At 38.0% G+C, this 25,015-nt stretch overlaps 1 protein-coding gene across 3 annotated transcripts in view; it reads right to left on the reverse strand.

The window, feature by feature from the left end:
* The window catches only part of LOC122539881 (breast cancer type 1 susceptibility protein homolog), an 86,012-nt gene that overhangs the window by 11,128 nt on the left and 49,869 nt on the right, over positions 1-25,015 (reverse strand). For all 3 annotated transcript variants that reach the window (XM_043675020.1, XM_043675021.1, XM_043675019.1), the window contains 8 exons: positions 21,933-22,056; positions 20,802-20,977; positions 19,252-19,475; positions 11,714-11,801; positions 10,952-11,029; positions 10,200-10,240; positions 7,991-8,074; positions 5,797-5,854 (listed from right to left, as the gene is read on the reverse strand). In XM_043675020.1, coding sequence (XP_043530955.1) covers positions 5,797-5,854; positions 7,991-8,074; positions 10,200-10,240; positions 10,952-11,029; positions 11,714-11,801; positions 19,252-19,475; positions 20,802-20,977; positions 21,933-22,056 — 873 coding nt within the window. The remainder of the gene's footprint in view (positions 1-5,796; positions 5,855-7,990; positions 8,075-10,199; positions 10,241-10,951; positions 11,030-11,713; positions 11,802-19,251; positions 19,476-20,801; positions 20,978-21,932; positions 22,057-25,015) is intronic.

Raw genomic sequence — 25,015 nt, forward strand, 5'->3', positions numbered from 1 at the left:
CCACATTATCCCAGTCCCTAGCCTCCAACTCGGCACCGCCCTCCTGAGCTGTCCATCATCTTTCCCATCTATCCACTCCACTCCCACTCCCCCCAAACTTATCACCTTCTCCCTCACCTTCATCTACCCATCGCTTTCTCAGCTCCCTTCTCCCAACCCCACACCCCCATCCCATATGTCTCTCAGCCTCCCGGCCCACATTCCTGAAGAATGGCTTATGCCCGAAACATTGATTCTCCTGCTCCTCAGATGCTGCCTGACCTGCTGTGCTTTTCCAGCACCACACTCTCGACTCTGATCTTCAGCATCTACAGTCCTTACATTTTCTATGTTGAGCAGGGAATATAATTTGATTTTAAAACTCCAAGTATGAATTGCAAATAAACAATTGTGGAAGACTGACTGACTCCTGCTTCAACAGAAGACAGTAAGTTCAGTTTTACTATTCAGCATGAGGAAAAAGTACAGTTCATCCAAGAGTAGATTATGGATGACCAGTCTAACTCTGGGATATTGAAGTCAATAGGAAATTGTGGTTATTATTGTGGAAACGTATCCCAAGAGGTTATCCATAGGAGAAGACAAAGATAGGTGATTCTAAATGAAACAACAATATGTTGACAAAAATCACGTTAACAGGCAGTATACGGTAAATCAAAACAATCATCATCCTGGATATCTACTGCGTGAGAGCCTTTCTATACTTGTTCAGGAACAGAACTGTATGCAAGAAAATAAAAATCTTAAATTATGCTGAAATTATTAAGTTACTGTTAGAAATGTTGTTAAAAATAACATGAAATCTCAAGAAAATATGTCCATCTGTAACTAATGGAAACTAAAGGAAACATATTAAATTTATCATAACATCCTGAAACTTATTTATATACTAATGAACCATTATTAATTCAGCTTACACTCTTTCAAGTGTTTAATAATGCACCCAAGAGCCTCAGATTACCAATCACATGTGTGTGGTCTCCACACAACAGTAGTTTATTTTCCTTTGTATAAAGTGTTAAGGCATGTGGGAATTAGAGTAGAATACACAGGAGATTCCTGCCCATCACACAGCATGCTTTAGAAGTTTCAATGGGAATACGCAAAATGACCCATGACCTCTAATCGAGGTGGCTTAGTAGTAGCTGCACCCCAGTCATCAAACAAGAAAGAGCTCAGATATTCCAAAGTCCATTGCACAAGGTTAAACATGTGCTAAACCGGTAAGAAATTCCCACTATGCCTGACTAGCATTGAGGACATTTGAAATGCAGTGAAAACGTGATGCACAAGAAAGAGGTCTTCCTAGGGTCACTTGTTGTAAATCATCCTTGGACATAGCATATTTTAGCTAAACATTTGCAGTCAATATATTAGAGATACAGTCCACATAATCACGAGACTAAGTAAATACTTTAAACTTCTCACCGCTTTCTTGATAAATTAGCTTTCTTAAAAAACTGTGAAGTAAAATGGCATAAAATTGGTAAAGGAAATGTCAGCGTCATCACTTAAGTAATCCCTTATAGAGGCTGATGTGGTTTATTTCATAAATAACACAACTAAAGAAACCTTAAATACAGAAAGTGGCCAATTAAGAATTTTGTAGCAATAATTCAGAAAGGTCCTTGACATCAATGAAAATAATAACTAAATGCTTTATTGATACTTTAATAACTCAATGGTTTTAGGCTTGATTCTAGCAAAGAATTTTGCAACTTTCCAGAATATACAAACACCAAATTTTCTGGTAATCAACTACAAATTACCATTTGTGGTAGGACATCGTATCCATTAACTCTGTTGTGCACTGCATCAACACAATGCATTAGCAGCTGCTGTTGAAACTGGCAGCCAATGCCAGAACTGCTGAATTAATATCATTTGCATTGTTTCACTGACAGGTACATCCATAATTTACTATGAATGATTTCCTCAATTACAATATCTGCCCAACATTCTCTCGAAACAAGATAAAAGTTTAAGATGCATCGACTTGGTCAACAGCATAGCCGACTTAGAGAAAATGCCCCCAACAGAGAATAGCCACATTTCAGAGAGATAATAGATGTTCTTGTGGTATAGCATAGTTCATATTGGTCAGTGGAAAAGCCACGGTGCAGCTAGTCAAAGATGGCATGAACATAAAGCCTAGAAGCAGCTTTTCTGTGTCTCTTGGTCATGCTTGGTGAATGATTTACCCAATTACCAGAAAAACCAGTAAAAGAATTCCATCAACACCACCACTCCTAAGCAAATGCTCAATCTCTAGCAAGATGTCAGGATTGGGAAAGAAATTCAGTTTCCGTATCTGGCGCCTAATGGCAGTGTTAAGTAACAACGGTGAATGAAAATATCTAAATGTTAAGCAAAGCTCCCACCCAACTGCTGTTCATTGAGTGGGATATCGGTAGTTTCACTTATCTGTGCAATGTTTGAGGATGAGAGTTTAAGAGCAGATCCATGGAGCGACAACCCTGCAGCAACTATATTTCACACTTGTTCCACTTCCAAATTAAACAAGGCATCAGAGTTGCTAATAAAAAATACAATTGCTTACTTTGATTAGGCAAACATTAAGTGTTATTTCTTCTGCATGCCTCCAAGCTTTCACTGCCATTTAGGTGCTGGTTTTACTGAAGAGGTTTGAAAGCACTTCAGGAGTTTGAGATCTGATTACATTTACTAATGTAAGGCTGGATTTTAAAAAAATGTAGTTTTTATGAACAGAAGAGTAAAACAATAAAAATAAAATGGTGGGTGCGGCAATGTTAGGACATGAATAAAAATAGATTAAAACACACCTTCAACCCACAAGTGAAATATGTACAAAATGAATTCCATATCAAATTACTGGACACATTCACCATGGAATGAACTATGAAAGGTCACTCAACTCGCCCCTATCCCATTTAGGCAATTAGAAAAATGACCTTGAAATAGATGAGAGTACAAGATCAGAGATTTATTTCAATGAAGATATTGCTATCAGTATTTAATCTCCCAAAATGGAAAACACATTTAATGCATGAATACATCCATGTGTACTTGGGTCAGTCTGTAGCCCTTGCGCTTCACTCTCATAATTCAATGCATGCTTTTAAACATTAGGAATCCTGATGTGAAACCAAGATCCCATCCAAATGTTCAAATGGCATGATTCAAAGAGGAGCAAGGGAGATCTCCCAACACTATTGTCATACAGCACAGTCTGAAGTGAACACTTTAAACCTCCATTTCTAACTGTGAGATCTTTTGCATGTAAGCCATTTGTTGTGATTGCCTACATAAGGTTAACAGTCCTGAAGAGCAATTCACAAGCGCTTCATGAATATGGCTTTCTTCTCCTATAAATCCACAAGTATGCCAATGTGACATAATGACAGCACAGACCAGATGGGCTGAATGTTTTTGAGCTGCACATGCTGTGTCAATAAAGAGACAACAAAAGCAGAATAAAACTTTTAGTGAATGTAACAGATCTTGTCACGGTATTGAAAACGTTCAGCTGTGCTATTTATTTATATGACAAATCCTACACATACAAGTAAACTTCAGTTTAAAAAATTAGGCCAGCATGCATGTTACAGTTGTATAGCATGGAGGGGAGAATAAATGAGACAAGCGTCACTAGCTGATCCTGTGACCAGACCCCAGTAGAAAATTTGTTCTACCTCATTTCGTTTGGGAAGTACCTGGAAATATAAACTATGGGGGTATAAGCATTTTGTTTGGGTCAACTATGTAACAGAGTTTATTTCCACTGACATTCCAGACTACTTAAGGGTAAATGTGGTTACCATAGTTACAGCTGGCACTTAGTGATGATGAAATCAGATGCACAGATGTTTTGATTTATTTTTAAAAACGCCAGTGGCTTGTGGGTAAGTTTATGTCAATGAAGTCCTGGATTCAAAGGCAGGTGATAGGATTGTTTTCTGGGCAACAATTCTACATTCAAGGAAAACGGTGCATCATTTTCTTTGGCCCCAGTGAACCCCACCCCACATAAGCTCAAGCCAAATAGGTGCACAGACAACCTGTCCCCATTATTTCTGCCAAAAATGCTCTGCGAGCAGCTGCTACAAAAAGGGGAGAAAGGGAGAGCAAACTCTTGATTCTCCCTTGCTCTCAAAGATCGCTGCTTGAAGCCACCACACAAAGCATAGTTAAAAGTAATAAAACGAAAGGACTAGACATTCGAGACACTAAGCAGCGTTCGAACACTTTGCAACTTTACATATTAGAATGGACATGTGTAACAGAAGCAGAACAGCTTCTCGATTCCTCTCCCCTCAATTTTACCTCACACAATGGACACACGGCAAAGACAGAATTGGCTTTAACTGTCAAATAGGCTTTTGATACAAGTTTAGAAACATGAAGAATTGCCATTTGAAAAGATATGCAAGGAGGAATAAAAATATAGAACTTAAGGTTACAACAAGCAGCAAATATCGCCAAGAAAAAGGAGAGTAGAAAACATGCTATTTAAAATGTAATATCAATTAAAATTGTCAAAAGACTTTCATTAATGATAGCACATGTATACATTTAGTTTGCACTTCCTCATGTTTAGAAGGTTGTGGGATGATCTGATCCAATCCAGGATATAGAAAATGAGGAGAGATTCACAAGTATAGATACAGAGAAACTATTCCCTCTAGTGGGGGAAATCAGGATGAGAGTTAGAATCTTAAAATCAGTGCTAAAGGCATTTAGAGGTGAAGAAAGTTAAAAATCACACAACACCAGGTTATAGTCCAACAGGTTTAATTGGAAGCACACTAGCTTTCGGAGCGACGCTCCTTCATCAGGTGGTCGTGGGGGGCTCAATCCTAACACATAGAATTTATAGCAAACATTTACAGTGTGATGTAACTGAAATTATACATTGAAAAATTGATTGTCTGTTAAGCCTTTCATCTGTTAGAATACAGTGAAAAGCATTTTATAATGGTATTGAGGAACACTGGTCCAAGTTAGGAAAACTGCAGTTTTCAAGATCAAAATTGATTGATGATTGTTCTTGAGTAAAGAATGAAAAATATACCTATATTGAGTTGAGTTGAGATTCATTTCAGCCATTTTCCAACTGAAAATAAACACCTGTATTTATGCAATGGTTACCGTGAGTAAAGATCATTTTCAGCTTTATTAAAAGTTATACTGGAAGAAAACACCATTTTTATGTACAGAATATTTCTGGCGTACATAAATAGTTGTATTTGTGCATGGTTATGCCAGTGAATATTTGTTTCACACATTTGAGGGTTCACAATTGCCAACGTCATGGAACAAAAAAAGTACAAAGGCCAACCACGATAGCATATTTGAACACTAATGCCAACTTGGTCATCTACAACCCACTGTATAAAGCTTACTCCCTATTTACGTATTACGTATGCTGAACCATAAAACTAATATTGTTGAAGTCATATGCATGTGCTCTCACCAAGCAATTAAAGCCTCAGTAAAACCCCCAATTTTTATTGAATCATTCCATTCACTGCACTTATTAAATGCACATTTATAAATTTGAAGAGCATCTGACAGCACTTGAATCCATTAAGCTCTGGTTTATTGCACCATGAAACACTGATGTAAAGCTAATCTGTGCAGCAAAATTGCATAAATATACATTACAATGACTAATTCAGGTGATTTAATTCCTTTTATGGATGAGAAAGTGACAGTATCCTATCAAAACTAGCATGGATCTAAACACAGGCATTAATATAGTTTCAGTCTAAATTAGTCTCACAGGAGTTTGAAATATAATTGAGAATCCCTTACCTCTGCTCATACCTGTAAAAGAACCAAAGCAGCAAACCTCATAATGGCTTAACAGCAGCTGAAAAACATATATTTTAACATTAGCGAAAAAAAAGTGAATTTAAGTTATCTAGTATGAAAAAATTTCAATAGTAATTTATAAAAAGCAATTAGAAGGAAAAAGGCATCAAATACATAGGAACAATATTACTTGCAAGTTCTCTTCTAAGCCACCCATCACTGGAACTTCAAATATATCACCGTTCCTTCAGTGTTACTGCAACAAATAACCTGGAACCTCCTCCCAAATGACACTGTGTGTCTACCTAATCCATCCACACTGCAGCAGTTCAAGAAGGCAGCTCATCACTACCTTCGAGGGAAACTAGAGATGGACAACTAATGACAATGGCATTAACATCCCATTTATGAATAAAAAAAATTGTTTTAATGCACTACATTCCCACAGCATTTCCGCTTTGAAAAATATCCAAGGCCACTTCAGAAGGGAAAGAAACAATTGCATTTGGGCAGACAAATAAATGTGTAGAGATCATTTATTCTGAAAAAGCAAGTATTGGAAGTTGATATGAATTAGGAAACAAACTTAAAAATGGGAACAAAGCTGAGGCTGGAGGTTCTACCAATGGCACATGAAACTTGAATTAGAAGTTGAAGCTTGGACAAGGAAGTGCAAGGCTGAATGAGGAGTTGTTTCCAAAATTAAGGCAGACAGAACTCTGGGTGAAATTTCAAATTAAGGACAAGGAATTTTAAATTTAAAATACTGGGACAAGGCAATGAGTGACCTGCTCAGGGCATGAAAGAGACAGCTGCAATTTGGGCAAGTTAGCATTTATTTTGAGTGAAGAACTGATTAGATTAGATTCTCTACAGTGTGGAAACAGGCTCTTCGGAAGGTCGGGGTGGACTTGTTGGGCCGAAGAGTAACCCACCCACACCCATTTCCCTCTGACTAATGCACCTAACACTATGGGCAATTTAGAATGGCCAATTCACCTGACCTGCACATCTTTGGACTTCGGGAGGAAACCGGAGCACACAGAGGAAACCCGCAGACACTGGGAGAAAATGCAAACTCCACACAGACAATCACCCAAGGCTGGAATTGAACCTGGTTTCTGGTGCCCAGCAGTGCTAATCACAGAGCCCACCGTGCCACCCCATAAGATATTGGGACTAGAAGCAACAAAGAGACGGATTTGGGTGTTAATACTGGCAGGGAGTTGGGGACAAGTAATATTATCAAGATAGAAAGGAGTAGGTACAGGTTGTTCTGCTATAAATGCACATTTTGCTAATGCAAATTTGCAACAACACAATTGATGAATTGGGGACACTGTTTCTAATGAGTGAACTTTTAATGCATGTACTGGTTGTTAGGAGATTCTGGCCACATTGGTTTAAGTGGTGCTACTATTACATGATTTTCTTATAACATGGGGTTGCACGAGAACAGAACTACTGCATTGTAGCAGAACCAATTGTATATAAAATATCTTTTATATTCAAAGTTTGGGTTAAAAACAAATTTATGTGGCCAAAGCAGATGGGGAGGAGAAGCATGGAAGCAAAAGATTTAGTTCTCTGCCGTAACAATGGACGAAGGTAATAAAAATATTCCTCTAAATCCAGACAATTTCTGTTCATTTGTTAGTACAGAGCCTTTTCTAAAAGGAATATTAATAATCTGGTAATTGGTGTGGGTTGTACCTGCCATATAAGTGTTACCAACCTACAATATAATTAAAATTCTGCACTGCAATAAAATTCTTCAGATATTTGATAACCTATTTTATAGTCACAAATGTAGATGATCTAACTTGCAGTTAATTGTTATTTCTCAAAAACAGTCTCTCGACTGTAGTGGCAATGAGATTGTCTTGCCACTGGCTATAATAACTTTGATGACTTTTGAACTCCGTGTATATACATTGCATAACAGTGATAATAACAGTCTAACATAAGTCCACTCTATTTCAGACGTCAATTAGATGTTAAACTGTTGGGTCAAAAGAAACCAAAGTTATCAATGTACAAAAGAGGCAATTCACCTTCAGAATTCCCATGTTTTTCTATATATATACACTGAATGGCAAATACATATACTAGTTAATAAAATAACAATTTCGATTAAAGAAAGTGATGGGAAAGGAAACAGCAGCTATCACAACAACTCAATCTGTGACCTTACTTTATCATCCGCTGTTTTTCTTGCTTTTCTTGGGCCAGTGTGACTTCTTCCATTGATTACATCACCCTTCACTTCAAACTCATGCTGCAATGTTTCAAAACAAAAAACAAACTTGTTGGAATAACTTGAAAAACAGCAGATTTACTTAACAAAATACTCCAAGATTTACACTGCTGCACCCTTTATATTTTGAAAGGCAGGTTTCCAACTGTTCTAACTAACAAAACATACAACAAAAATTAATTTCTGGAATGAGGTTGCTAAAGCTGTATAGCCACTTATGAATGAAAACAATGTACAAGTTATATCTACATCTACATTTAAACGGGATTACCAAAACAAGAGGCTGCAGAAAAACTTGGACATGATAGGTGAGTGGGCAAAGAAGTGGCAGTGGAATAGTGTGGGAAAGTGATGCTATGTTTTTTGATAGGAAAAATAAAGGCATAGACTATTTTCTAAATGGAGAAAGTCTTTAGAAATCTGAAGCAAAAGGGACATGGAGTCCTGGTCTAGGATTCTCTGAAGGTTAACATGCAGGTTCAGTTGGCAGTTAAGGCGGCAAATTAATGGTACCATTCATTTCAAGAGGGCTAGAATACAAGAGCAGTAATGTTCTGCTGAGGCTGTATAAGGCTCTGGTCAGACTACATTTGGAGTATTGAGAGCAGTTTTGGGCCCTGCATCTAAGGGAGGATGTGCTGGCCTTGGAGGCAATCCAACAGAGGTTTATAAGAATGGTCCCATAGGTTAAGGGCTTGTCCTATGAGGAGCAGCTCAGGATTCTAGGTTTGTACATGTTGATGTTTAAAAGAATGAAAGAAGGAATCTCATCAAAACTTACACAATACTGAGGGGTCTGAATGAATTAGGTGCAGAGAAGAAGTTTCCAATTGTAGGAGAGACTAGGACCAGAGGGCTCACAATAGGGAGGGAGTTCAAGGAATGTGACCCAGCAAGTGAAGGAATGGCATGACATATTTCCAAGTCAGGATGGTGAGAGACTTGCAGGGAAACTTGCAGGTGGCAGTGGTGTTCCATGTATTTGCCGTCTCAATGGCAATTTCGAAGGTGCTGCCTACTTTGTGGATGCAGTGCCAATCAAGCAGGCTGCTTAGTGTTAGATGGTGTCAATCTTCACGTTGCTGGATCTACACTTATCAAGGCAAATGAATTGCTATTCTGTTACACTCCTAACAAGTAGTATCTTGTTGATGGTTGGCAGGCTTTGGGGAGCGAGACCATGAGTTACTCATTGCAAGGCTCCTAGTCCCTGACCTACCCTGAAAGGCATAGTATTTATATGGCTGATCCAGTTCCTGATCAATGGAAACTCCTGGTATGTGTATGGTAGAGATTCAGCAATGGTAATGTCATTCTATGTCAAAAGGCAATATGTTGCTCGTCTCACGTTAGCCCAAGACTGGATATTGTCCAGTTCTTGCTACATTTGGACACAATGCTTCAGTGTCTAAGAGGTTGTGAATCGTGCTGAACATTGTGCTATTGGCAGCGAACACCCTTGCATCTGACCATATGACTAAGTGAAGGTCATTGATGAAATAGTTGAAAGTTTTTGGGCCTTGGTCAATACCCTGATGAACTCTTGCAGAGGTAACCTAGAACATGGATAACTGACTTCCAACAAACACTTACTTTGTGCTAGGTATGACTAGTTAGGAGTCAGTAGGTTCACAGTGGTAGAGGCAAGATAACAGAATAGCCTTTATCAATGTAAAACAATAATGGAAACTTGATTAGATCTTCAAGCTTGAGAGAAGAATTTGCACTCTGACTGTATATGGTTATACATCTTATATTAATACAAATGGGAATAATAAAGGAGGCAGAATGATATAGTTTAAGTTTGTCACAGGGGTGACAAATCCATCCAATTCAAGGCTATTAAAAACATTAAGTAGTGAAGGTATTAACCCACCCTAAATCCTCAAGTTAAATTTTGTTTGAAATTCTGAATTTCCTCAGTAAACAAATACCTTCAGCCAAAAATGAATGTTAATATTCAATATCACTGGACTGGGAATGATCAAAGTTAACACACTAGAAATACCATCAGCTTCAACAAATGTACAATGATATTTGCAAATGTTTTAAACCTTGATGCACTAACTTCCACTTGACCAAAATTATTATAGTTTTTATCTGGTGATGAAAAAATATCTTCTGTAGAAAAAAAATACAAACATACCTCATTAATCACCATGCCTTTCCTGAAACATTCAATGATCCCTGAAAATAAATTGCGGCAGTCATTTTACAAGCATGATAAAATCTTAGTAAAAATGTTGGTCACGTTAGGCATTTAATGACAATGGCTTTCAATTGGAGAGGCTGCCATGGTTTCACAAAACTGATCTCTAGGTGTTAAGTCTTGGATCAGTGGAAGAAATGTCATTGGTTCACAAAGTCATGGCTTCAACTCATGGTCTCAACTCCAGAGCTAAGCTGATAACCTAAGGTGACATACAAATGCAGAGCTAAAGTAATGCTGTACTATCAAATACTGCTGTCTTTTAGAAAGGAAGTTAAACTAAAGGATCCTGTACTTTCATAGGTAAACACAAAAGATTCGCTGGAACTATTTGAAGAGCAGGAGTTCAAGCGAGAACCTATCCTTTAAACAAGATCAACAGAACAAGTTAACTGGTCATTTATCTCCTTGCTGCTTGTAGGACATTGTTGTGCAAACATCCTATTATTTTTGAAGAATCATCACTTCTGTATTTAATTAATGAAGTACTTTGGGACTTCAGTGGTGAAGGATGCTAGCTATATATATAAAAAATATACACACAAATTTTCTCACTTTCATTTGCACTTCAGTTATGAACTTTTAAACTTTCTTTGAATTCAGTCACCTAATTCATGGTAACCGGACCCAGCACACAAATGCAGTTGGTAATCAAATTTATGGCAGAGTTTTTATTAAATTGTGCTTACATTGATAACTGACGACCCATCGCCTCCCTGCTATTCCCATGAAGTACTTCAGTGTTCTCTCACAAACTAGATCTGTATCTAAAATATAAATTAGTAAATAAACATAGAATTAACTTGAGAGTTTGGCTAAGGTAATAAATTAATAGTTTTCAACATAAAACTTCCAGTACATTTGTAGTTGATCTCTCTTATTTATTTTCTTCTTCGTTAGCAGGGTCACAACTTGCACTGAATTGTAACACCTTATATTTCTATTTTAAAATAAGTAACCTTAATCAAGTTGGATCAACTAAATTTATAATCTATCAACAGCCTCAATAAGTTGCTTTTCAATGTTTTGCCATATCAAATTTGGATTTTACTGGGATCCTAATAACACAGTAACTAAACAAACATTAGGAACCTGTTTTTGGTACAAGTGCAACCAAAGTATTGATAGAATTGAGGTGAACACTTCAAAAACTTGATGGGATGCTTCTTCTGAAAAGATTGAATATTAATACTTGGAGAAGGTCATATCCATACAAGAATTTCAATTAAAAGAATTATTATATTCAAAGGAAGAGAAGAAACTAGAAAAACATGGGAATATGGTAACAGGTCAGAGTGGGAGGAGGCATGAAAGAAATATAGAACTGGCATTGACCGTTTGGTGACAAATGGCCCATTTATGTGTTGCAGATTCTAAGTTACCCTACTTCAAAACATTGACCTTCTTGCTGGGATTCAAGAAAATGTCCAGCCAGCAAAATAATACTATACCTGTTTTCATGATGACATGAGTTGTGCTGGACGAAAAAGTACTGTGAAACGCGGCCCCTGTTTTTCTTGCAAACATTTCAACCAACACCTGAAATCAGCAAAAATAAAAAGACCCACTTACATACAAGTAATTTTTGTTAACCATTGACTTAGTTCAGTTCTTGTATAATTAACTTTCTTTCAGTCTCATAACTGTCAAATGGATAATTCCACTGGACATGGAAAGTAATTGGAAGTTATGGACTAGACTAAACCCCTTTCAAATATAACAAGGAGACAGTCTAGACCTAACTTTTACCTTATTTAAAGGCAATGTAAGCTGCTGTGTTCCAGATGTAAATTGATTAGCTACACTGCTCAGCTTTAAGCAGAACACACCTCATTCTTACCCTGTAGTTAAAATACAAACAAAAGAAAGAAGAATCGATATAACTTTAACTCTATTGCACAACAGAACAATATATTATTTGACTGCTAAAGGGCAACTGCTCCAATATAGTAACATCCCATAAATACACCCTTGGCAAAGGCAAATGTAGTAAAATAAACTGTCTCACATGCAACTCTCACAGCAGACAGAACTCCCGCTTTTAGCTGCAATGCAGAGGACAATAACAGCTTCCACATCCAATCTCAAGAGCCCAGCAATTGCTAAAAGCTAAAACCAAAATTCTGGTACTGTGGGAGCCTGACTCCACCCATTCAGGCTGCTTCTATTGTTCCAAGTTTTAAAAAAAACAAGTCCACAACAAGCTGTTTATTTTATTGGCTTGGAGCAGACTACCCGGTGGCACTGTCTCAGTCCCTCTTAAAAAAATGAAAGGATAAAATACAACTCTTAAAGCCATAGTATCATCACAAGGTTGTTTTCTGAAAAAATGCACATGAACTGTCTGGTCCACATTTATAAAAGCATCAGGCTGGGGCAATAAGATAATCTACTCTATGAAATATCAAAGTTCCAGGATCTTTATTAATGGTGGCTAGGTGATTAGCGCTGCTGCCTTTGGGTGACTGGCTGTGCAAACTCCATACATTCTCCCCGTGACTGTGTGGGTTTCCTCCTGGTGCTTTAGCTTCCTCCCACAGTCCAAAGATATGCCGGTTCTGTGGATTGGCCATGCTACATTGTCCATAGTGTTCAGAGATGTGTAGATTACGTGGATTAGCCATTACATTAGGATCACATGGACAGGGTAAGGGAATGAGTCTGGGTGGGATGTTCTTTGGAGAGTCAGTGTGGACTTATTGGGCCGAATTTCCTGTACCCAGACAGTAGGGATGCTATAAACACACGGGAAATGAGGTCTCTTGGCAAACTGACAGTGAAGAAAGTGCTGAGTCATAAGTCCTGGGGAAGAATCAAAAGAAATTATTTGTGGCAACTGTGGTTATGTTTTATTTTGGTATGCTGGCAGCAAAAGGTGGCACAGCTTGTAGATAATTGCATCTCATTGTTAACTGGAATACTCTGTCAATGCCATCTCTTTGTCAGCAGCGATATTAGCATACAGAACTGAGTATGCAATGTCATGGATGCTGGGTTTTAATATTTTAGTTCTTTGTGATTACAGCCACATTCAATTGTTGAATATGTCATTCACATAAACATTAGTCCTTTACCTATTTTGGCTTCAGAATTAGTTTCATAGCTTTCACTTCTTTCTTGTCTACAGCAAAGATGCCAGTATTTGTTCAGACATACAAGTATATGATTAACTCATGAGTTAATGAATTCCTGTTATAGTTGCCTTCAAGTTCTAGCTTCATGAGCATGCTTGGTATAACAGTACAAATATAGAACTTGACTTCATTTAAGCTATGTGTCCTCAGACTCAGATGTTGTCTTTCACATAAGTTGTTAAACTGAGGCCTTGTGTGCCTTCTCAAGTCAACATAAAAGAACTTCTGAAGTTCACTACAAGAACATGCAATGCAAAGTAACATACTTTTCTGCATAATATTAAATTCCAGTAAGTTATGGGTCATCAAAACAGTTAAACACTTTTCTGGTGTTTGGAGAATGTCATATTCATACAACTACTGGCATGGAAAATATTCTTCGGGGTAGACTTGCTCTGCAAGTAGCTGATGTTTTTCAAATGTGAACTGAATAAAGGCTTTCTTCCAATGTTAAGGAGTGAGATGCTTCTGTAGTGATTGCAGTCTCCTCTCTTGTTTTTGTGTCATGTGATGATTTTGAATCAGACCCAGCTTGTGGAATAAAGCCTACTTTCTAACAGAGAAGGTAAAAGGTCACAAAGGTGTAGTACTAGAGGGGAATTTGTGCTCAAACAGTTTGTCTGATAATCTATCCTTGCCTAGTGTCTGCATGATCAGCAGACTCTGGCCTCTTGAAGTTCATATCAAGGGTTTTTCATTTAACTCATCCATGACAGGAGACAGCACATCAGGATATCTTAATTCACTGGGGCAGACCTCACTAACCATCAACTTTGGGGGAACAACTTTGATGGCTGTAGGACTAAGTGACCTCTTGATCATTTCAACATTGCTCAAGGATTTTCATTATCACAGAGAAATGATTTCTTGACATACGTTGGTCCAATACTTATTTGCACAGCTGTCTTTGTTTGTTGAGGTCCGTAAGAAACTATAGAAGGTTGTGTGCACAGTCCAAACTGTCACAGAAGCCAACCTCACATCCACAGACTCCATTTACACTTCCCATTGCTGTGGAAAGGCTGCCAACATAATCAAAGACCCCTCCAACCTCAGGCAGAAGATGCAGAAGCTTGACACACACACACACAGCTTTTTCCATGCTGTTATTAGTCTGATGAATGGACTCCATAAACTTCAAATAGTTTTGATCTTGTTAATGCTGATCTTGCTTTGCGCACCTCCTGTGCAATTGTAACCTGTATGCCTTATTCTGTTTAAGCACCCTTCGATTTGTATGTCCTTGCTTGCTATGATCTGCCTGTATTGTGCAATGCAAAGTAACATACTTTTCTGCATAATATTAAATTCCAGTAAGTTATGGGTCATCAAAACAGTTAAACACTTTTCTGGTGTTTGGAGAATGTCATATTCATACAACTACTGGCATGGAAAATATTCTTCGGGGTAGACTTGCTCTGCAAGTAGCTGATGTTTTTCAAATGTGAACTGAATAAAGGCTTTCTTCCAATGTTAAGGAGTGAGATGCTTCTGTAGTGATTGCAGTCTCCTCTCTTGTTTTTGTGTCATGTGATGATTTTGAATCAGACCCAGCTTGTGGAATAAAGCCTACTTTCTAACAGAGAAGGTAAAAGGTCACAAAGGTGTGGTACTAGAGGGGAATTTGTGCTCAAACAGTTTGTCTGATAATCTATCCTTGCCTGGTTTTTGCATAATCAGCAGACTCTGGCCTCTTGAAGTCCATATCAAGGGTTTTTCATTTAACTCATCCATGACAGGAGACAGCACATCAGGATATCTTAATTCACTGGGGCAGACCTCACTCACCATCAACTTTGGGGGAACAATTTGATGGCTGTAGGACTAAGTGACCTCTTGATCATTTAGCTGTCTTTGTTTGTTGAGGTCCGTAAGAAACTTGGAAGGTTGTGTGCACAGTCCAAACTGTCACAGAAGCCAACCTCACATCCACAGACTCCATGTACACGTCCCGTTGCTGTGGTACGGCTGCCAACATAATCGATGGCCCCCCCAACCCCAGGCGGATGACACACACACACACCACCTTTTCCCATGCTGTTATTGGTCTGATGAATGGACTCGATAAACTTCAAATAGTTTTGATCTTGTTAATGCTGATCTTGCTTTGCGCATCTCCTGTGCAATTGTAAGCTGTATGCCTTGTTCTGTTTAAGCACCCTTCGATTTGTATGTCCTTGCTTGCTATGATCTGCCTGCATTGTTCGCAAAACAAAGGTTTCACTGTACTTCGGTACATGTGACTAAAATAAATCAAATCAAATCACTGAAGCTCCTCACTCTTATCTCCTTTCTCCACAACATCATGTACTGCAGTGAACAACTTGATGGTTCCACTTCTGACAGTTTCAGTGTGAAGATTAGAGTGCAATGGGACAGTGTCTTAGCCCTTCAGCATGCCTGCCAGATATAGAAGGATTCTGCCTGCACAGGTGGCAAGCTGTACAATTTAGGAAGACGGAAAGCTAAGACAAAAACTTATTCTGACCTGATCAGGAAACACCTTTACACTCACAATACCACAATATCAGCCACATGAAAACTCAACCACTCATGCCCGTAACTTATTCTGTCCAACTGTAAACATCAAAAAAAGAGCTGTGGTCATGGAACGAGATGATATATCACCACCCTGATCACACTAAATAACTGAAAGTGTTTAGCAAATTCTGTTGCTTTGGCTGCAGTGACAATCTGTCCTTTGGAGTAGAACAGTGCATGAACAGAGGCATGCACAATACTAGAGAGAGCAGTTCCATCTTTGAAGATTTCGGAAATGCACAGAAGATAATATCAAACTCACCCTTAGGACCTAGATAATGGTTTGTAAGGCACATGTTTTGGTACCTTGGGTATGGCTGCGAAATATGAATGACTTATTGCCAAAAAGAAAGGAAGTTCAATAATGTCTATCTTCATTGGCTGCAGCACATTATGACTGCATCCTGCCAGGTCAAAATCACGCTCAGGAATAGCCAGCACTCGGAGGCAGTTTCTTGGCTTGGACACCTCTACAGAGTGGGAGACTGTCATATACCCAAGGAACCGCTGCATAATGAAGTAACTGGAGCCAGATGAGGAAACACAAAGCTTTACTTCAATAATGCTTGCACAAGTGACTTGGAGACTCTAAAACATCAACTATATCTCAGTCTAATGTCTGTTCTCCTATTAATACAATCTAGATGATAACCAACACCGACACCTCCAAATCATTGTTGATAATTGACACTGTGTCTGTCATTAGTTTTCTTGACAGTAAATTTCTCTTCCTTCAGCAGATATGCTCTCAGGACTGGATTTCTTATGACTAAGTCAACCCTATCTCCGCTGAGATGGTATTTCAATAGTCTAAATTCACAAGTACCAGCTAGATGTCCAGCACACTTTATATGCTGATCAATATTTTTCTCTTACCTTGAATTCTCATATTGAACACATACCATTTTAAAGTAACTTAAGAAGTGAGTTCAAAATGTGTCTCAAGGGGTTTCAAAATTTGTCCAGCCTGAATTTTTTTGGTCTTCAGTGAGATCTAGGATGCAATATAGCTTTTAGCACTCTTTCCCCAGAAATGATCTCAGTATTGTTTCTCTTACTCATTCAGGCTTCCTGAATCACTTTGTTACTATTACATAATTTTGCCATGAAGACTGGGAAAAGTTCCAAATCAATCTCGTATCATCATTCATTCCACAGCATCAAGAACTTGAAAATTCACAATCATTTTCACTCAGCATTTCAAATCTATAGCATTCTATCATAATTCTTTGATATTGTTAAAGAGTCATGGAGATCTACAACACCGAAAAAGGCCATTTGGCCCATAGTGTCTGCACCAATCTATTCTAATCCCACTTTCCAGCATTTGGCCCACAGACTTTGTAATGCTTTGACATCACAACTACATATCTAAGTACTTAAATGTTACATGGGTTTCTGCCTCTAACACCTTATAGGCAGTGAGTTCAAGATACCTGAAACAAAAATCAAAACTGCTGGAAAATCTCAGCAGGTCTGGCAGCATCTGCGGAGATAAATTAGAGTTAACATTTCGCGTTGAGTGACTCTTCACAGAACAGAGTTCAAGATGCCCACTACTATCTGGGTCAAAAAGATTTTCCTCACATCTCCTCTCAACATCTGTTTCTCAAAATGGAGAACTGTGACCAGTGGTGTTCCAAGGATCTGAGTTGGGACTACTGTTGTTTGATATCCATAAATTATTGGAAGGAAGGTATAGGTGGTCAGATGACACTAAGGTTGGTGGAGTAGCAGATCGTGAAGGGGACTGTCAGAGATTGCAGCAGAATGTAGATAGATTGGAGAGTTGGGCAGAGAAATGGCAGATGGAGTTCAATTTGGGCAAATGCGAGGTGATGCATTTTGGAAGATCCAATTCCTGAGTGAACCATATGGAGTGTAGAACTCAGTTACTAGGGGTCATGAGTTCAAGGTGAGAGGAGAAAGGTTTAAGGGAGATATGCGTGAAAAGTTCTTTATACAGAGGTTGGTGGGTGCCTGGAACGCGTTACCAGTGGAAGTGGTTAGGGTTTAAGATGAATCAAGACAGATACACGAATGGAAAGGCCTTAGGGAAAATCATTGAACAGAAAGATCTGGGTGTTGAGGTCCATTGTATCCTGAAAGTGGCAACACCGGTCAAGAGAGTGGTCAGGAAGGCACGCTTTCCTTCATCAGAATACAAGAGTTTATTGAATACAAGAGTTAGCAGATCATGTTATAGTTGTGTACGATTTTGGTTCGGCCACATTTGGAACACTGCATACAGTTCTGGTCGCCACATTACCAAAAGGATGTGGAAGCTTTGGAGAGGGTGCAGAGATAGTTCACCAGGATGTTGCTTGGTATCGAAGGCACTAGCTATGAAGCGAGATTGAGTAGATTAGGATTATTTTCATTAGAAAGACAGAGGTTGAGGGGGGACCTGACTGAGGTCTACAAAACCATGAGGTATAGATAGGGTGGCTAGCAAGAAGCTTTTTCTCCAGAGTGGGGGTTCAGTTACTGGGGGACTCAGTTACTAGGGGGTCATGGGTTCAAGGTGAGAGGGGAAAAGTTTAAGTGAGATATGCGTTAAAAGTTCTTTAGAGGTTGGTGGGTGCCTGGAATGCGTTAACAGCAGAAGTGTTCAGGGTGGGCACAATAACGTCATTTAAGATGAATCTAGACAGATACATGAACGGGCAGGGAGCAGAGGGATATTAGAAAATAGGCGACAGGTTTAGATAGAGGACCTGGATCGGCGCAGGCTTGGAGGGCTGAAGGGCAAATTCCTGTGCTGTAATTTTCTTTGTTCGATCATATCTGAGACAGAAAAATAGTAACATTGGTTGGTGGAGAGCACTACCAGCATGGCCAGTAATTACAGCAGCTTAGGAGATATCAATGCCAAACCCAATAACAACCCACAATTATACCAGGTGTAGCATTTATGGCACAACCTGCCTTTCAAAGATTCATCACTTCAGTAATCAGCAAAGGTGCATATGAAGGCATTCCATCTGGAATGTATTTGTTCGCCGAGCGTCCATCATCTTTTATAGAGAGAAGGGCGCTAGCCAGTGAACTACCTCTGAACTCAATTATTTTAACAGGCAATTCTGCAATCTCCAATGATTAGGTTCAGTAATTTCTCATTGTGGGTCAATACACCAGAAATTCTGATCAACAGTCAAAACAATTAATTGGGAGTGTATAAGGGAAATCCCCCCAAAAATTAATACTTTAAAAAAATATGAGCTCTGCTAAATGGTGCTAGATGTTTATATCTGAAGAGAATTGATTGCTCATTTGCTTCCAAAAACATGAAAATTGACACAGCTTCAACTTACATTTTCATTTTTGTTCAGCCCAGAGGCTACTAAGGACATTTTACTTTGAACTGTTACAAGTGAGTTCTTGATGGCGTTTGAAGTTTTATTGAAAACAGGAGATGAAGTTGGTGAAGATGTACTTTGTTCGGAACTTTGTAACGTTGTCTTTCTGTTAGTGTTCTCATTTTCAGGCTGTAATGTACTTGCATTGCCAGCTACATTCTCTGTAGGTTGGCTTTCTTCTATGAGAGACAAAATTGAAAAACTACTTTTTGATGCCAAAACATAATCCCTTTTCCTGCACTAATTTGCAACCAGTCTTTCAGCAGTTCCTCGATATCAATATTTGAAGAATAAACAAATTAGCCACTTGTCCAATATTACATGTTGTAGAACCTAGACAATTTTGAAAAGCATTAGCAATCTTTGCTAACACAATTATGACATTTGAAAGATTTTTGCAATTGAAGTCTCTCTTTAAAGGCAAAATGAAAGGGTCATTGGACCAATTCTTTAAGACTGCTTGATAGATAGCAAGTCTGGGTGCTTTGATTGCTGAAGTGGCCCAGACTGATTTGTTGGTAAAGAGGTGCAAAGTACTGGAGATAATGGCAGCAGTATGTGCACTAGCAGTTGTTAGACTGAGTCTCCAACATTCGAGAAGTGTTGAAAACATCAGATTATCAACCAGTGTGCTTTAAACGCTCCAGGATAGAAGAGATTTGGACGCATAAGGATAACAATCGGTATTTACAGCTGGTTTCAAGGTCCAGAGGATTGATGTTACCATAGAAATGGGCTTTCAGAATGTGGAAAGGTTTTTAAGAGATCCCTGCAAACTTAGACCTAATTAGTCTGTCTGCCAGAATGTGGGTCAGGAAGAAATATAGGCAAGATGGTTTACCACGCAGGAAACCAGGTACATGATTCACTGTTCCTCATCCCTTGGGGATGCTTACACCTGTAGCAGTGGGAAATGTCACTAAAATATTTGCAAACCACAGTAACAGCACATTCAAATATTCGAACAGTTTCCTCAGGAAATTCTGCAGTTCTAGCTTTTGATCACTGTCTTGTAAAACTCTTCCAGTGATGTTGCACACTGTTTTTTTGCTACAGTAGGTCACCTCAGTGTAAATAGTCCACATTGGACCCCGGTTAAAAAAAAAAGGTAGAAAAAAAGAAAGTGTCATTCTAGGTTAACCACTGGAAAATTGAGAATAAATTATCCATTCTTCTTTTGTTCAACCTCCACATGTAAACAAGAGGGAATAACCAAATTCCTGCAAAATCATTAACTGTTACAAACTCAGCTGGGTGGAACTCTTCAGGACAAACACACTTAAGAATCAGGTGCATTATATCAAGACAATAACACTAAGCTTGCAGACTATGGCACGTTAGTTTTCTCCATTCTAAGGCAGATCTTTGTGCATTACACGAATTGTGTTAAATTTCTGCAGTACTTTTAAAGCAGAGAAAACATATTGATAGGGTCCCACCACCAAACTCTAATGCAAACACTTGTGGATATTTTGACTATTTGCTTTCCTTGACATGAGAAATACCTTCGCAATTTGGGTTTACGTGCATCTTTGTCTTCTCTTTCTTCTGTGCTGCATTTGGAGAATCGATCATTTCATCTTTAGATCCAGCTTTAGCTTGGAATTGGTTCAGCAAGTCATTCACTGCCTGAAGTTTCTCTGGTATTTGTTTAAATTCCAAACCCCCAAGCAACTTTGGGCTGGCAAAGAACAGAAGCAGCAATTTAAAATCATCTTGTTATAAGCACAACAATCGTCAATACAATTTACAATTCCTCAGATACAGAAGTACATCACATCCATGCAGCTGAGTCAGATTTTAATTAGCAGAGATCTGTGACAGCAAACTCAACACTTATAACAAGATTCAGAAACAACCTTGAACTGAAAAACATTCAATCGTCATTAAAAGAAATATCACATGCAGCTTTTCTGGCTAAAAAAAATGAGGGAGAAACCAAAGGATCCCAACACTCTCCAAGTTTTTCACACCTTTACAAAGAAAACAGTAACATTATATACTTTAAAATATGCTGAGAAATTATAGATTATCATGAAATATATGAAATCTGTAGTACTGAACTTTTGAGTTATTGGTTTTTCAAAATAGTCATCATTTGTGTCATTCTATAACTCTATTTTTGTTGTACGAGCATTTTGTTTAGGTTAAAATCTGCAGTTCAAAAGATACGAAGAACTGTTATGAAGATTATTGAAGGTTTATCAAGCTTGTAGAGTTTGTTTACGTTCAGCCTGGTCCTGAAAGCTGTTTCTGACCTTTTGCCACAGTTCTATTTAACTTGCTGATCGAAAATTTGAGAGTTGGCCATTTTTTCCAATCATACAATGTTAAATGTTCCCCACAATACCACAGGACAACTTCACACACTTGGGCAGAAAGGTGATAAGTAATACTCATACAACCCAAAAAAGAATGTGGCCATCACCTTCAGATGGTGACCAGCTTGTTGCTAAACTGAACTTTTAAAAAAAAAACAGCAATAATTTAGGTTGTCCAGTCTGAGGGGAGAAACAAGAACAAGGGTTCACACTGTAAACATATTCAGAGTCTGCATGTTGTACTTTTAGTCAGGAAATGTATGCAGATTTAAAACAAGCATATCATCATTTGGATTTGTAAAAGTAATATTTTACCATTCAGACTCCTCTTTGTCCTCATGCATAAAGGTTACACTTGTATTTAGGGCTTCAGCAACTGGAAGACATGTTGATCTGCTTTGCAAGTTTTCTGTGTGCCCCTGATGAAAGCCAGCACTCACTGTTAACATAGAGAAGGGGTTTTTAAATTATATTTATTTATTCTTACACAAAATTACAACATTGAAGCAACCTATGTAACTCAGCCAGTTTGTGTCCAGATATGTAAAGTTTTAAACAAATGCCAGAATTTCATTTATGCTTCTGAAGTTCCACCCAGGACCAATTATGCTCCACTGTAAGGATTATAAAGAATCAATCAGCATAAATAATTCAAAACTCCACCCAGTAGATTATGATGGTTTGACTAACTGATCAACATTAACCTGTTGCTACCTGTAATATCTAAGAATTTGCAGCCTCCACCATCAGATTAAGTACTTTAACTCCTCAATATTTTCCAATGAAGATGTTTCATTGTCCTCGACCAAGGTGAATGGTTCAAGAGCCACGTAAAAACCCATCAAGGGAGAAAACAAAGTTATAAGAGGGTCTGAATTCTCCAAGAAAGGTACACAGCTCTCACTATGAAAGTGCAAGAAGCCAACAACTTACAGAAAGTCATTTACCACAGTGAAGTAGTGTCTCGTTATACATAAACACTGAAAATCAATGGAAAAATATAACCTTCAAAATTAAGTAAGAAATTCAGAATTCAAGGAGAGGACAGGGAAAGGATGGAAGTAGTGGTGGAAGCATTGAGTAAACCCAGAATCACAGTCTGAATAACCCATGTATTGTAAAGTAGCTTTGATTTACAGTATGCTGAATTGTTCCTGATTTTTCACTGGGGAAATATTTCGGGTCTTAAGTTTAAAGTGATGGGCTGTAACCAGAAACCCTTGATTTTCAAAACTCTGGATGAAAACACAAATCATGTGTCATATCACAGATGTAACCAGTACAAGACTGCATTACTTTTACAGTCTTGCGGTAATAACTTGAAGTAAAAACTGTCAGTTGTGAAATGCCTTTGCAGTTAAGAACTCGAGACTGTGATGGAATAGCATTTTGCAAACAGTTTAAGATCTCGTGTTAAACAGTCGTATATGTTTTTGATAAAAACAAATGGAATTCTTATGGACTGCACATATGTAGTCACCCACTTGATTGTAAGTAGTGAAGTCAAAAGTCACATCCAATATCACAAGTTTGGTTGCTAGTATGTGCATGCAATAGTTTCACTAACGCCAGATGGAATTCAATTGAAACTTGTAAAATGTCAATACCATCATTTGTTTGGTTTCTGCAGTAAATTTACAACAAAAACTAGAGAACCTTTTAACAACAGGAAGGCGCTAACGCAGATTAACTTCTCAACTTAATAAAAGTCAGAACAGACTGCAAAAATCGAAATGTGATTTTTTTTTAGGAAAAATGCGCATGAAAATCACCATTTAAAAACAAAGTGCAGATGTGAAATGATTGCAGATGTGATTTTCAGAACATACTGAACTGAGCTGATTCAATCTTCCAACTGCGATTAAAGAAATCTCAGTGCTCCAAAAATTAAACAAGTCATTAAGGGTACTTGCTTCTGATCAATGTCATGCACCCCTGCTTTAATTCAGATAGTGCTCCCTCAGGCAAGGACAGGAAATGCTTAGATGGGATGCCCCAGGAATTCAATGCATGTAAAGATTCAGTGAGAAATTTGCACACAAATAACATTTAGCTACAGAACCACATTCTGCAAGCACTTAGCATCCTAAGTAAAAAGAACAGAAGAGGAAAAAAAACAGACAAAGTATATTCAAAGCAATAATAGATTAGCTTTTGGTGCTCTCAATATAAATCAATGCAAGCTCTATCGCAGCGTAGGTCAGTAAAAGGGTGTTTGGGGCAAGCAATTTAATCCCATTTCGTTATAAACACTCTTCTGAAAATTCTCTCTCATGTGAATAATATCGCTGTTGAAGTGAGATTTAATTTCAAAGTTATTTCCTTAAACTTATTCCAAATAATGTGCATGTTAAATCTTTCCAGGAATTCCATACTAAAAGAAAATAGTGAGCTTTAAAATTAGATTAGAATCTTCAGTATTAAAACGAGATGAGGTCAGAGCAATTTAATTTTTAAACTGGCTGGTTCTATTCTGGGTTCGGGTTCTGCAGAGTCAGCAACAGTTCTTATTGGAACGAGTGGAAACTGACGGTGAAAAGTTGCAGCTTATCTAAAGGGTAGTTTGACTAAATTTTAATTATAGGTTTTAATTACAGGTTTAAATTGTATTCTAATGGTGAAAGATTGTAATTAAACCAGTTTGCAAATTTAACAAAATGATGCTTCATTGTATCCTGCTCTCTCTTCTACCATCACACACATGACTGCTCCTGTTCTGAAGCAATTATGCAACTGTTGGGAAAAAAAACAGACTGCAAATTCATATCATGTATGAACTACGACATGATTGATTGGAAACTAACATAGTTGGCCAATCAGTCTTGAAAAGTTAGATTTCAAATTAAACACTAACCAACATGTAATATGAACAAAGTTTAATTCACGTCACACAAGCTTCCCATCTTCTGTAAGAAAAGTGTTTCCAAAATTGCTTTGTCATGTAATAACTTCCAGGTGCTTCCCTCATCTTGAGTCATTTACAAATTCACTACTTCTGACGATTATTCTCCCATGTCTCCATTCCAGTGAAATCCTTAAATGACTGCGGAAATCTCTCTCCCTGGCATCTAGCTCTCGCAGTTCACAAAGTTCATCAGCCTCTTTTCTTTGCTGACCATATCAAAATTGCTGTTGATCATATAATTTGATTTGCAGGGAAGCTTTGAATTGGATCTCAAAAACTGGATTTCCTCTACATCTTTCCCCATGACAACATGAATCACATGGATGTCACATCCAAACAGAAATGTCAGAGCGCTCAATTCTCTTATCATCTTGGAATTAAATGGACATCTTAAAGCACAATTGTTTACAATGTGATATTCTAAATATTAACTCTGCTCATGTTTCGCTCTAAGATATTGCAAAATCACCTAGATTTACTGTTAGATAGACAA

Source organism: Chiloscyllium plagiosum, chromosome 33, assembly GCF_004010195.1.
Source record: "Chiloscyllium plagiosum isolate BGI_BamShark_2017 chromosome 33, ASM401019v2, whole genome shotgun sequence".
Classification (NCBI taxonomy): domain Eukaryota; kingdom Metazoa; phylum Chordata; class Chondrichthyes; order Orectolobiformes; family Hemiscylliidae; genus Chiloscyllium; species Chiloscyllium plagiosum.